Source organism: Oratosquilla oratoria, chromosome 6 (genome assembly GCF_046742065.1).
Source record: "Oratosquilla oratoria isolate Oo_2021 chromosome 6, ASM4674206v1, whole genome shotgun sequence".
Classification (NCBI taxonomy): domain Eukaryota; kingdom Metazoa; phylum Arthropoda; class Malacostraca; order Stomatopoda; family Squillidae; genus Oratosquilla; species Oratosquilla oratoria.
The window spans coordinates 68441117-68456307 of record NC_134782.1 but is presented as its reverse complement, the minus strand read 5'-3'; the positions used below and the strand labels follow the sequence as shown (position 1 = coordinate 68456307).

Here is a 15191-nt window from a genome sequence, read left to right as displayed (position 1 = left end):
TGCCTATCCTGTGAATCTCGTCAATTTCCTTGTCAAAATTTTGCCCTTCGTCTTGAATTTTTTCAGAATTTTCTTAGCTATTCCTTTTTCCTCCTTTTCTCTCTGGTATTTATACACACCGTGTTTTTCTTTGATACCATGGACCACAATGCATTTACCTGTGTCTACTGTGACTCTCACCCAATTTTCCTTTTCTTTAATTACTTTCATGACTGTTTCTTTTGTATTTTCCTCCATCTACTTTTGTACTATTTCTTTAAGGAATATCTTTTTGATTTTCCTGTTCCTGCTTCCACTTTGTGTGTGTGTGTGTGTGTGTGTGTGTGTGTGTGTGTGTGTGTGTGTGTGTGTGTGTGTGTGTGTGTGTGCGTGTATGTGTGTTTGTGTGCGCTTGCGCTCTTGTCCATTCACTTGGTATCGACTCTTCCTCACCTCGAAGGCGACAACTGCCTGTGGTTCCTTGACTCGGCCGTCGATGAAGGACCCAAATACGAGCTCCTGCTTGGTGTGGAAATGGGGCGGGATACTCGGCCGGGGAACCTCGGGGGCAACGCTTACCATACCTTCGCAGCTCAGTCCACGGGGTGTCTGTCAAAAGAGGAATGGTTTAAAATAATGATATTCTTTAGGTGGCGGCACAATAGGCTAGCGTGCTACTTGCCTTTGCTACTTCGCTGGAGTAGAAACGACTTCGGTAATAAGAACATCTCAACACTGTATAAATTTCGTATTCTACGTTCAACTTCTCTTAGTTCGTTATTCAACTTCTCACTGTATGACGCAAGAGTAATTTGACATTATGAAACTTGGAAGACAAAAGATCGTAACCAAAGTCATTTTTACTCAAACGAAGTAGCAAAAGCAAGTAGCATGCTATCAAGAAATGTCTAGTGTGCCGCCACCTTAGTGAATCTACGGGTAAATGAGTGGATCGAGTTCCAAGTGTCGATTTTTTTCCCTTGAAATCGTTGAAATTGGTGTCACCACTCACAAGCGGAAGACGCGAAGAATCACCTCTAACACTTCCACAAAATCAACACCGTTGTGCACTTCACCATAAATTACATTTTCTTCAATGGCTTAATTTCGAACCCCTCCGTAGTAGTAGTAGTTATACGCATGCACCCGCATACACACGCACAAACACATATACATACGCACAAATAGACGCTTTTACACACGTGCGATTCACCATGGTCTTTGGATCACGTGTTGGACTCGTGATCGACAGCTATTTCCCTCCCGGAAGAGAGCTCAGAGCTCGTATATGACCGATCTACGGGTAATGCTGTGACCTTACACGCACACACATACCCAACTCCCCGCCCACGAGAGTTGGAGTAACAACCCGCAGCGCTATCCTTAGCGAGTTCCAACCACCTGGTTCCCATGAAAAACTCTTAAAGCTTGGATTAAACAGTCATTCTCTTTCTGTTCCAGTGGCCCACCAGAACCGACTAGAGACTGAAGACCTAAATGACCCTCATCAGCTGGAGACGAGGGGGAGCATCATAACCTCAGGGCTTTATTTCCAGCGGAGTTGGCGGTCGAAGCCGCCAGGATACACCATCGAAACACAACACTAAAGCTCGTTTCACACGTATCGACTTTTCGCCGTGCGTCGTCCACGACACGACGTCGTGCTCTCTCAAATAGCCATGGGTGTCTACGGACGCTTCCACACAACACGACCACGTATGAAAGCGTCCATAGATATCCATAGTTATTTGAGAGCAGGACGTCGTGTCATGGACGGCGCACGGCGAAAAGTCGATACGTGTGAAACGAGCCTTAGACCAGAGCTTAAAAGAGGCAGCTCGGCTGGTCCGTGGCTAGAACATTACGAAGAAGAGCCAACAAACCACCCACCTACGTTACCCTCCCTCCAGAGGTCCTGCAAAGACTTGATTCAATTCTCTTGGACCCGACCAAAATTAGATAATTAAGTATATGAATAAAAAAAAGATAATAATAATAATAAATAAAATAAAATAAATAAATAAATAAATAAATAAATAAGCAAGTAACATAAATATGCAAGTGAATATATAAATGAATAGATACATAAATAAATAAATAGAAATTAAAATAAATATGTAAGTGAATATATAAATAAATAGATAAATACACAAATAGAAAATTAATTAATGAATGAATTAATAATAAATGAATATATAGACAGATGAATAAATACATAGATGAACAAATAAATGAATAAATGGAAGCATAGATAAATAACTGATTGAATAAATAGATAAACTAGATACATGAATAGTTGAATAAATAGTAATAAACGAATAGGTAAATTAGTGAATAAATAAAATAAAATAAATGATTATATGAATAAATTAGTAAGTGTATAAATAGATAACAAATAAATATATGAATAAATTAGTAAGCAAATAAATCAGTCGATTAATAAATTAATGAATAAATAAATAGGGGAACGTGCGGTATCGATTTGCATTCACGTCACATCCACACATCTCACGCCCTTGAAAGCGTCCCGGCTATGTACCCCTTCCACAGAAAAATACATCTTCAAATGCACAGGTCTACCTATGACATACGTCGTGATTTAGTACTGGCCATTATACCAAATCAATCTTGGTACATGCCTCTCTCTTACTTCCCATTTATGTGTTATTTGAAGTTGCTTTTATAATAATAATGATAATAATAATACATACATACATACATATACCAAGGCTTTTTCCCCCTTACAAGGGAGGTAGCCAAAAAGAGAAAGGCATAAAAACACTCCCACCCATTTCATCCCTAAATACACTCCACACCCCTCTCACCCTCCCTCTCATCTGAGCACCTCCTGGATGACGGGTCATCCCTGCACCCTGCCCACCGCCCTGGGTCAGAAGCAGTGTCGCAAGACACTATACATCCACAGCAAGGCCGCTTCATTTAATCGGCGACCCCCCCCCCTCTCCGTCCCCCCTTGCATATAAGGAGAGGACGGGGAGAAATCCCTTCGGGCTGCGTCAAAATTTACTCACACATACTACCCCACCCCCCACCCCCCTGCCCATTCCTCCTCATGCAATCACAACATCATCCATATACAACCATTCTCCACTCACCTCTGTCTTCCGTCCTCTCCCTTCCTTCCTCAACAGACATTCCCCTCTTCCCCAAAGCCCCCTTCACCCCATCCATCCACCTCATCCTAGGACGTCCCCTCATGTTCACTCCCTCCACATCTGCCTTCCATACCTCTTTTACTAGTCTTTCTTCACTCATTCTTTCCATGTGTCCAAACCATCCTAATATTCTTTCATCAACCCTATCTCCCAAATCCTTTTTCACCCCTGTTCTCCTCCTCACCTCCTCATTTCTCACTCTATCCAGCCTAGTAACCCCCACCATACTTCTCAGACACCTCATCTCAAACACATTCAAACTCCTTCTCTCTTCTTCTCTTATGTTCCACGTAATAATAATAATAATAATAATAATAATAATAATAATAATAATAATAATAATAATAATAATAATAATAATAATAATAATAATAATAATAATGATAATAATAATAATAATAATAGTAATAATAATAATAATAATAATAATAATAATAATAATAATAATAATAATAATAATAATAATAATAATAATAATAATAATAATAATAATGATAATAATAATAGTAATAATAATAATAATAATAGTAATAATAATAATAATAATAATAATAATAATAATAATAATAATAATAATAATAATAATAATAATAATAACAACTATAATAATAGTAATGATAATGATAATAATGATAATAATAATTATCATCATCATCATCATCATCATCATCATCATTATTATTATTATTATTATTATTATTAATTATTATTATTATTATTATTATTATTATTATTATTATTATTATTATTATTATTATTATTATTATTATCATTATTATTATTATTATTATTATTATTATTATTAATTATTATTATTATTATTATCATTATAATTAGTATTATTCTGTATATAGTAAAGGAAGCTGTACAGTATGATGAATGTCAGTTTTTAGGATTATAACAACAATTATCTATACCCCATCCCTTGCTGCGTTGCAACATAGGGAGGCAAAAGCGCTGCCGCGTGTTATAGAATTGATTCAAATCGTTGTTATAATCCTAAAAAATTATATTAATTGTACTATACAGCTTCCATTACTATATCTAGAATTAAGAAAATAGAACATAGACGGGAAATAAGAGAGAGCCATGTATTAAGGTTGATTTGGCAGAATGGCTAGTAGTCAATCACGACGTATGGCACACTCCTATACAGACTAACCTCGGGCATTCATCCAGAAACCCGCACTTCTCGCTATCAACCACCACTTGATTGCTGTTAATGTTGGTCACTGATTATCTATTTGGCCATATCAATATAAAATGTATGCACATTCATATCAACTTTATATAGTTGAAATTCCGGAAATGGTAACCTGGTAATTATGATGGTGTTTGCTTAGATCCATTCATACTGTTTCTCTACAATGTAAATAAACACACTGGTGCTACATGTACTCTTGTCGCGAAAGGCTGTCCAACCAATGTACCAGTTATAACTGGTGCCGTATATGCTCGACTGCGATGAAACAACAGAAATGCTTCACCCTTCACCTCTCCAACGGCGTCATTAAACAACACCATAGATATATACACCGGTCCCCGTATGACAAAGAAGGATCTGGAGAATTGCATCACAATTTTACAAAGAGAAGTTGATTACAAGCGCCTTTTCATCCCAAAGGCATTGTACTTAAAAGGACAGAATCCCACAATGAAGCGGCAAAACCCAAACAATTTCATTAACTCCAAAGTCGCACTAAAAAGGAATTCCCACTTCTGCCCCACCCTAAGCGGACTCATTGAAGTGCACAGACTTTAGCAGAACATAGTTTTAGGTTCACAGCTGATCATGTGGGTGGGCTATGTGCCTTGATTGGCTGCTCGAATAACAGCTGTGATCCAAGTGTTTTGTATAAAATCCCACCCTTTTTTCTCGTGGTTATAGTTGCATTGAAGGTGCCTAATTGTTTGTCTGTCTCTGTCTATGTATCCATCTTACCATTTATGTATACATCTATTTACCTACCCATCTATCTATTCATCCATCTATTTATCTATTTGTCTAGTTCTCTATATATCCATCTACCTATTACTGTTACTTCCATTGTCGACGAATTAGTACATTCTCCCTTTCTATCTATCTATCTCGCTCGCTCATTCTCTATTTATCTCTGCCTTCCTCCCTCTCCCCACCTCTCTCTCTCTCTCTCTCTCTCTCTCTCTCTCTCTCTCTCTCTCTCTCTCTCTCTCTCTCTCTCTCTCGTTATCTTTGCCTCCCTTCATCTCTCTCTCTCTCTTTTGTTCCTATGACTCCCTAATTTTCTGGAAATCTATTTTTCATGGTGCTGAACTACTAGACTTATTTATGACTCATTGACAAGACTATGATGAGGACATTTCCGAGAAATGCCTACTTGCATTCGAAGTTGGAGTTTATTAAGTTTACTCCCCGGAATGCTTATCCAAAAGATGCAGCGCTTTCTTTCATCAGAATGAAATGTCTACTGATTTATCCTAAGCCCAAACTGAAATGCAGGCGACACACCACAGAGCAAAGGTAGACTTCCTGTTGCTAAATTGAACTACAGTTTGCACTTCTCTCTCACCTGAAATGCTTCTAGGTGTACCACCGACCTCAGCATTTCAAGTAAGAGAGAGAAGTTCAGACTGTACTTCAATTCAATAACGAGAAGTCTGCCTTTGCCCTGTGCTGCTGCGTCGCCCGTCTTTGGCTCGTTGCTGAAAACATTTGTCGTAGTATGTGAGACTAATAGAAATGACGACGGATTACTTTAGATTAATAAAATGGCTTGGTGGTAAACTAAAAAATATCAAATAATGATCGTCATTGCTTGACGGTTTGCCTCCTCACCATGTATACATCATTTAGACCACTAGCTCTTCACCTTTTTTTTTGGCAGCAACCCAAAATCCTGTCTAGATCGACCATGGCGACCCATAACATCTTAAACATTTAGTTTCATTTAAAATTTGAAATAATTGTACTCAATTAAATCGTCTCTATAATGTTTTGCTTAGATGTTAATGATCTAGGTATTTGAATACAGTATTATTACTTATGATAATAATTTCATCAGGAATATTGGGAAAATAATAAGTCCACAAATCCTTTAAGCTGTGGTTCTTGGAACCACTGCTTTGAACTGAATTAGATATGTGCGTGCGTGCGTGTGTGATTCACCTTGGTCTTTTTGGATCAGATGTTGGACTCGTGATCGACAGCTATTTCCCTCCCGGAAGAGAGCTCAGAGCTCGTATGACCGATCTATGGGTAATACTATGACCTTAAACGCACACACACACCCAACTCTCCGCCCACGAGAGTTGGAGTAACGACTCGAAGCGCAGCGATACTGAAATAATTTCAGCCCTGGGCAGGTTTCGAACCAGGTACCGCTGGCACCCCCGTCCTGACAGTCTGAAACTCTACCAACTGCGCCACCGAGTCGTGTGTGTGTGTGTGTGTGTGTGTGTGTGTGTGTGTGTGTGTGTGTGTGTGTGTGTGTGTGTGTGTGTGTGTGTGTGTGTGTGTGTGTGTGTGTGTGTGTGTGTGTATGGGTGTGTGTGTGTGTGTGTGTGTGTGTGTGTGTGTGTGTGTGTGTGTGTGTGTGTGTGTGTGTGTGTGTGTGTGTGTGTGTGTGTATGGGTGAGTGTGTGTGTGTGTGTGTGTGTGTGTGTGTGTGTGTGTGTGTGTGTGTGTGTGTGTGTGTGTGTGTGTGTGTGTGTGTGTGTGTGTGTGTGTGTTGGAGGTCAAAATAAAATCTGTAATATATATCACTACAGTTACTGAGTCATTGGAACAGCTGGAAGCCCTTACCTCTAACAGCTGTGGATGGCTTACGAAGGGCAGGAATTCTACGATCGAGTACTGCCACATTTCCGACGTGCCCATGAAGAAAACTTGGAATTCCACTGGAAGCCGTCCCTCGCCCTCATGATCGGGGAAAAAATTTTCTGCGGCCATCTGCCACGGAGGCTCTGGAGAGAAAGAGAGAGAGAGAGAGAGAGAGAGAGAGAGAGAGAGAGAGAGAGAGAGAGAGAGAGAAAACAGAACATGAGAACATACGAACATAAGAATATAGGAGACTGCAAGAGACCATAAGGCCCACATTAAGCAATTCCATATCCCCTTACCACCTGTCATCCCTATCTATAAAGTTATCTCGTAAAACAACCAATTATTGTTTCAGCGCCCACTACATGGTTATTAAGTTCGTCCCATTCGTTCACCACTTTGTTGGTAAACGAGCTCTTGCCTATTTCCTTCTTAAACCTAAATTTGTCGGATTCACACGACGTAGGGATGTATTTTGGAGGAACATGAACATGAGTTTAAGGTCGTGCAGCTGTGGGAAGGAGTCCACCTGTAGATGTGATATGATACAGGTGCGTTCTTTTCTTCTTCTTCTTCGTCTACGTCTTTGTCTTTGTCTTCTTCTTTTCCGTTGGCAATAAATGTTTGTGTGTGTGTGTGTTTACCTAGTTGTATTTACCTAGTTGTATTTTACGGGAGGGGGAGCTATGCTCGTGGTGTCCCGTCTTCATATTTCATTTTATCTAAACTGTTTTTGAATTAATGTATTGTTTTTGCACACACTAATTTCTCATCTAACTTGTTCCAAATGTTTATTACTCTGTGCGGAAAGCTGTTCTTTTTCAGATCTCTTCTATAGCTGTCTTTCTTTGTGTGTGTGTGTGTGTGTGTGTGTGTGTGTGTGTGTGTGTGTGTGTGTGTGTGTGTGTGTGTGTGTGTGTGTGTGTGTGTGTGTGTGTGTATTTACCTAGTTGTATTTTGCGGGAAGGGGAGCTATGCTCGTGTTGTCCCGCCATCGTATCTCTCAGTGTCTAGTTTGCTTTTAAACTCGTGAATGGTTTTTGCGCTTACTATTTCATCATCCAGTTTGTTCCAAGTATCTAAACCTTTATGTGGAAAACTGTTTTTCTTCAGTTCTCTTCTATATGTTTTCTTAATTTCCTTCCATGTCCTCTTGTGTTTCTCTTGTCCCAGTTTAGTAATTCTTCCCTATCAAGTATCTCTGTGCCTTTCATGATTCTGTAGATGGTCAGTAGGTCTCCTCTCTCTCTTCTTTGCTCCAGTGTCGGTAGCTCCAGTTTAGCCGATCTCTCCTCGTATGATAGGTTTGCAGGTGCCATTTTTGTAGCTGCTCTTTGGATTCTTTCTATTTTCTTTATGTTCTTTTTGGTACTGGGGGACCACAATGTCGCCGCATACTCTAGTCTAGGCCTTATCAATGTAACCAATATTTTTTTTATCATGTCTTCGTCCAGATAAGCAAAAGCCACTTTTATTGATCTTAGCAAGTTGTAAGTCTCCCCGACAATTTTGTTAATCTGTGTATCATAGGACAAGTCGTTTGTGATAATAACTCCCAAGTCTTTTTCGGTGTGTGTGTGTGTGTGTGTGTGTGTGTGTGTGTGTGTGTGTGTGTGTGTGTGTGTGTGTGTGTGTGTGTGTGTGTGTGTGTGTGTGTGTGTGTGTGTGTGTGTGTGTGTGTGTGTGTGTGTGTGTGTGTGTGTGTGTGTGTGCGCGCGCGCACGAGGGTATTCTCGTGATCAGACGATGGAAGTATACAAAAAGGACCGAAGAACGCGTCAAATACCGGCAGATGGCGTGGATGTTTTGGATTATCCTCCATAGCAGTAGTTCTTAACATTTTGATGACTCCAGACCCTCATCTAATTGCCAAATATAATTCCATATCCCCTTCACTTGACTGTTGAAATAATCATCACCATTCCTATTAGTTGCCAGTATGATTTCTAGTTATGTGCTAATGAGTTACAAAGTTTATTCAAATTTACAGTAATACTAGTCTGATTCTGAAATATGAATAATAGTGCTACTTAATAATTTGACATCCTACCAGAGAATAAATTGATACATAAAGTAAAATAAATACCATAGCCAGAGATCGAGTCCCATACCCCTAGCATTTGGTTCCTATAGCCCCAAGTGGTATGGATAGCCCAGGTTAAGAATCCCTGTTCTATAATGATTGTGTCAATACAATATCAATGGACATAGAAGTTCAACAAAAGGGAAATCAAACCATAAGCAATTTATCAACCAACGTCTTCCAAAGGACATTTTTGAGTGACTACTTACCCTGGAGATATAGGTAGAGACTTCATGTGGATGACGTAGAAGGCTCGTTTCACACGTACCGACTTTTCGCTGTGCGCCGTCCACGACACGACGCCGTGGTTTCAAATAACTATGGATGTCTATGGACTCTTTCACATGTGGTTGTGGTCCTGACGTGTAAAAGCGTGCATAGACATGGTTATTTAAGAGCACGACGTCGCGTCGTGGACGGCGCACGGCGAAAAGTCGATACGTGTGAAACGAGCTTTGTGCTCTCTTCACACCGAGTCGAATCTCGTCAACTGTTGTGAATTTAGATAACTAGAAGAAGACTTTGTTTACAAGATTCTAGACTCCCCTAAGAACGTTTAAAAAATGTACCGAATACCCGTATACGTTTAGATTCTGTTAGTCAGTCAATTAGCTTCTCAATATATGACGCAGAAGTAATTTGACATTTGGAGATTCGAAAAACAAAAAGGTTGAAACCGAAGTCGTTTCTTCTCAAACAAAATCGAAACAGTTCGACGGAAAACACTCCCAATTCCCCATACGTCGGTGGCTTGAACATAAAAATAAAAGAGACTACAAGAGACCATAAAGCGTAAACTAAGCAGTTCCATGTCCATTACCCCCTATCATCCCCATCTATAAAGTTATCTAAATTTAAGGTCGTCCCTTTGTGACTGGGACCCGACAACCGAACATACACACTGAAGGACATGTCTATGACGTCTTTCATCAACTTTGATGACATCATAATCTGTGGTTCCACAGGTGATGTTATCTGCGTCCTTATAGATCCCATGGGCTTACTCACGTCATAAATCATACTATTTCCATAGTGGAGAGAGAAGGTCACTGTCAGTGCCCGAAGACGGAACAGGGCGACCTCAGGGTACCCGGCGAACGACCTAGGAAAGGAGCCCCAGATATCTGGGCGATATCACAATGGCAGAACGCGCTTGAGGTATGGTGGCGGCACACTAGGCTGGCATGCAACTTGCTCTTGTTACTTCGTTTGAGTTGAAACGATTTCGGTTACAATACAGACTTTCATAAGAATATTTCAACAACGTATCTAACGTTCGTATAGGTTTGACTTATCTTAATTCGCCGTTCAGCTTCTCACTGTATGACACAAGAGTAATTTGACACTTGGAAATTTGAAAAAAAAAAAAGATCGTAACTGAAGTCGTTTCTTCTCAGACGAAGTAGTAAAATCAAGTAGCATGCTAGCGAAAAATCCTTAGTTTGCTGCCACCTTTGGTCCTGTGGTTTGTATAGAGTAGCAAGAGACACGACGTACCAGCCATGAAGTACCACACGGACACGTCCCCTCCTTCGAGGCAGGCCCCCCAGTGGTCAGTCAGGACCCCGTCGTCCATGTCGTCGTTACTCAGGACCCGCTATGGATAACATAATACTAGAACTCAGACCATGAGGGAGTAAGGCTCCTCTTACACGCGTCGACTTTTCGCCGTGCATTGTCCACGACACGACGGCGTGCTCCCAAATAACCATGGGTGTCCCATGGACACTTTTACACGTCACGACCACGTGTGAAAGCGTCCATAGACACCCATGGTTACTTGAGAGCAGGACGTCGTGTCGTGGACGGCGCACGGCGGAAAACTTATACGCGTGAAAGGAACCCAAGGAAGCAAAGAAATGGAAGAGGATGGGGAGCGAGGTGATATTAAATCCCGTTATTTTTAACGGGCGTACACACTAGTACTGTTATGTTGTTCCTTCTGTGTTACAGTTAGCTACGAGATTCTCTGAACGGTTCCAGGGACATTTGGTAGCTGTCTGACATTCGTCTGTTCCAAAACGTATTAAAAATCAAGATTGAAGGGCTGATTTTTTCGTTGACCGAAACAAAACGGCTTCTAGGTAAGACCTGTACTAAAAATACACAACTATTCAAAACCCTTACCTCCCACATTTCTCTCAGCTTCTGGCATTCCTTCTCCTTTTCCTTCTCATTTAACTTGTTTACATTTAACACCTCTCCACCTCCCACCTTTTCCTCTTTCTCCACTTATCCTCCACTTATCCCTTACACCAAAAAATTATCTGACATTCCCCCACCCCCTTCCTTAAGAATATGGACATCCAGAATTCTTTCTATCCTTTCTTTGGATACCACCCATTAAAACCTTAACAACCACCTTTCCATCCACCACCCTTTCCCTTGTGCACTTCTGCTTGACATTTTAACACGTCTACAGAGTGAAGAAACGCTTTCATATTCGTCAAAATTTCGTGTCGCCCACACTATTACCTTCTATTTTGCATTGTAATTGCCTCACGTCCCAGTGAATAGTTGATTACTGTCAATTTTGTATTTTTGTCCATTCCCGATAATTTGAATTTATGTTGATGATGTTCATTTTCGATTCTGTCTGCAACTTTTTCTAATGACTTACATCGCCTGCAAACATAATAGTTAAGGTTGTCGTTTCCTCCATCATGTCATTTATGTGGTTCAAGGATATTACGGGTGCCATTACTAACCCTTGCCGGATTCCGCTAGCCATGACCTTCATCTAGTCCAATAGCCTACCTCTAAGTCTTCCAATGTGCTCCATAGTAGTCATTTGTGAGGTCCCTTGTTAAAAGACTTATCTCAGCCCTTCCCCTCTTATAGAACATCAACCGTTCTTGAGTAAAAACAGGTTCGATACGCGCAATCTCCCAACGTGTGTGTGTGTGTGTGTGTGTGTGTGTGTGTGTGTGTGTGTGTGTGTGTGTGTGTGTGTGTGTGTGTGTGTGTGTGTGTGTGTGTGTGTGTGTGTGTGTGTGTGTGTGTGTGTGTGTGTGTGTGTGTGTGTGTGTGTGTGTGTGTGTGTGTGTGTGTGAGTGTGTGTGTGTGTGTGTGTGTGTGCGCACGCGCGCGCGTTCTTATTTTCAAGTACGAAGAGAGGTTTCTTACGCTGGGAATTCGAAGCCCTTTATATTACCATGGGTCTCCTTCCGAAATTCCTTCGCCGAGCCCTTGGTGAGACGATCTGACCAGACCCGACATTTTCATTTTCTTTTTCCTCCTCTTACTCTTCCTCCACTTTTCTATGTCTCATCTTCACCATCTTTCTCTTGTTCCTGTTCCTGTCGTTCGGGATCTTGCAACACTACTGTAAAGGACGGAGGACAGGAGTACTTACGGGCCATCATGTAGCTGATTTGGGTGTCCCCGTCATCCATGCACGCATCCCACTTCTCCGTGATTACACCGTTGGCTTCGTTATCGGCCTTCATGAACTTCTGCGGAACGACCAAACAAGCACACCTTTAACCTCGGTTTATTAACTTATCGTGAACAAACTCGTGTCGGCAACACAAGGGTAAGCACCTTACCTAGCTCACCGAGCAATGTAACACTGCAGTACTTGTTGCAGTCCTGCCGGTCCCCTTTCCTCTTCCAAATAAGGACGACCAGACACTTCTTCCAGTCAGAGGGAATGGTACCGGGCTGTCAGACAGTTGACAGAACCGCATACAACCCGCAGATCATGGCCTCACCTCCAGATTTGAGCAATTTTACACTGATGTTGCACATGCCAACTTTTTATTCCACCCTTCAACTTACAGCCTCTTTGACCATTGTCAGAAATGGCGGAGATTCGTCTATGGGGCATCTGGCACCCGAACACGATCGAGGAGAAGCTTTCCACTTTGAGGGAAACCCATGAACAATTGGTCAAAGAACCGTGAGAGCTAATACATACTTCATAGCCAGGTCTGTCGGTGCCAGTAACCGTACTGAAGTTGCCAAAAACAATACGTGTCTCGTGACGGGCACTGGTCAACTATAGATTCAAGCTTGGCATAAAACATCTTCTTCTCTTCAAGTTCATACTCCTCAGTCGGAATACTTACTCCAGTAATAAAGATAAAGCTAAAGGTGTGCTTCAGCCTCACCACCATCATCAACCGGAGTAACTTTTACAACAGCGTGCTGTACTCGGCTAGATATGCTTACAGTTACTCCCCTAAGGTGAACCTTATCGCCTCGACCTGACCAAAAGTAGGTGTAACCCTCACTATTGATCTTGCCACTGCCTGGCCTTCTTCCCTCCGAGAGACCCACTTTATCCAATCTAAGCTTCCTGAGCTCCCCCGATAAAAAGGGTAGTCGGTCGTCCTGGGAGTGAGAAAATATTCCAACCTTGTGTTTGCCACAGAGGATTTTTCATAATTCGCCAAGTACTGAGAGGGTTACCTACAATGGCCTTCTTTGACGGCAGGATTCCTTTAAGCCAGTGGTTCTTAACCTAGGGTACGAAACTTTGAACCTGGGGGTACGAGACATGATAGCCAGTGCAATGCTACTATATATTTACAATAAGAAACCAAAGTAAGGTTTGTATCACTATCCTTTTCATATGCTTGCATTGTATTTGTAGTGGATGGGGGTGCGAGAATTTTTTTCTGAAATATCAAGGGGTACGGGCACTGAAAAAGGTTAAGAACCACTGCTTTAAGCTGAATGAAACTACTTGGCACTAACCAGAATATAATCACTGAGGTTGTCGTCTTGGGACGAAAGGATTAGAAAAATAACTTAATCCGATCACTATTGTGACATAATCTAATGATTTTGTTCTGACACCAAACCGATTATACGAGAAGACCCATTTCATTCCATGAAATGTCGTTCATTTGAATAACCTGAGCGACAATTCTTAAAACGAAATGGGTCTTCTTGCACACTGATCAATTAAAAATCTTTTAAGTCCGGGGGTTTGTCTACCTCTTCAGGTACGACAAAATTGCCTGGTGTCAGACAGAACGAAGTCTACCAAATATCCCACACAGGATATGAGGCGTCCAGAACCAGAGGGACATTCCCGCCTCTTTTCCTGGTCTCGAGTTAAACACGGATCACGAAAGGCCTAAGCCTCCTCTATCTTATCCGTGCTTAACTCGAAACCAGTAAAAGTGGCGGACATGCTCCTCTGTTTCTAAACGCTTCATATTAGGTTAAAGAATCTCGGTGTGGTCAAGCCCTAACAGCTTTCTAGTTAAGTTACATAGGCCAATATTTGCCAATTTGTCAATCTAATGTCAATGATAGTTGCTCATCTACTCGTATGATCGTTAGCTGGAAGTTCGAGAACAGCCGAACTGTAATGCACAGTGTATGTGTTCTGATTCTAGGTATATGTATTGATATAATTTTGCATAAAGATAGCATGTAAGGGAAAGGTGAATCATTGATAAAAAAATAATCACGGATGAAAAATTAGTGGTGAGTATTAGCAATATATAAACAGGTCTAGACATATAAGTGAAAACTATATGAGTATCACTGATATGAAAATGGCAAAAACTGCTGATAGTTATTACTCTGTGTAACAAAGGTTTCCTTCCTGAAATGTTGAAGCTAAAATCTTACCTTGTTGACGAACTGAGCAAGTCGGAGAATGGCAGAAGGGCCGTAGACCACGTCTCCGTGCTCCTCTGTGGGGTCGAACCAACCCCAAGGGTTGAAGGGCGGTAGGTCGAACCTATGTCGTCACCAGAGAGGAGGATTGGGAGGACAACGTTGGTATTGCACAGATGTTGAAGGGGGAGAGAAAAGAAGAAATTATTTGTGTATATATATACACATGCACATAGACTTATACATTATTATTTTCTATTTTTTTCTAGCATTGTCTATTTATTTATTAATTTATCTACTTTATTTTTTTCAGCATCCGACCTAGTTATAGACCAAATGATCTCCTGTCTGCATACTCTTCCAATGTAATCCATTGTTATATATATATATATATATATATACAGTATATATATATATATATATATATATACAGTATATATATATCTATATATATATGTATATATATATATATATATTATATATATATATATATATATATATATATATATATATATATATATATATTGTATATTTCGGGCGCAGATTCTCACTAATACACACTGTTAAACACTACAGC

General features: G+C 40.6%; 1 protein-coding gene across 2 annotated transcripts in view; it reads right to left on the bottom strand.

Annotated features, from left to right (window-relative positions):
* Positions 1–15191, bottom strand: part of LOC143026567 (uncharacterized) — a 69951-nt gene that overhangs the window by 39642 nt on the left and 15118 nt on the right. The window contains exons 4-7 of one of the 2 annotated variants that reach the window (XM_076187176.1): positions 14627–14738; positions 12393–12492; positions 6937–7097; positions 433–588 (exon numbers count right to left, since the gene is read on the bottom strand). In XM_076187176.1, the coding sequence (XP_076043291.1) occupies positions 433–588; positions 6937–7097; positions 12393–12492; positions 14627–14738 (529 nt within the window). Of the gene's footprint in view, positions 1–432; positions 589–6936; positions 7098–10534; positions 10635–12392; positions 12493–14626; positions 14739–15191 lie in introns of both variants that reach the window. The other variant, XM_076187177.1, reaches the window with a different exon arrangement.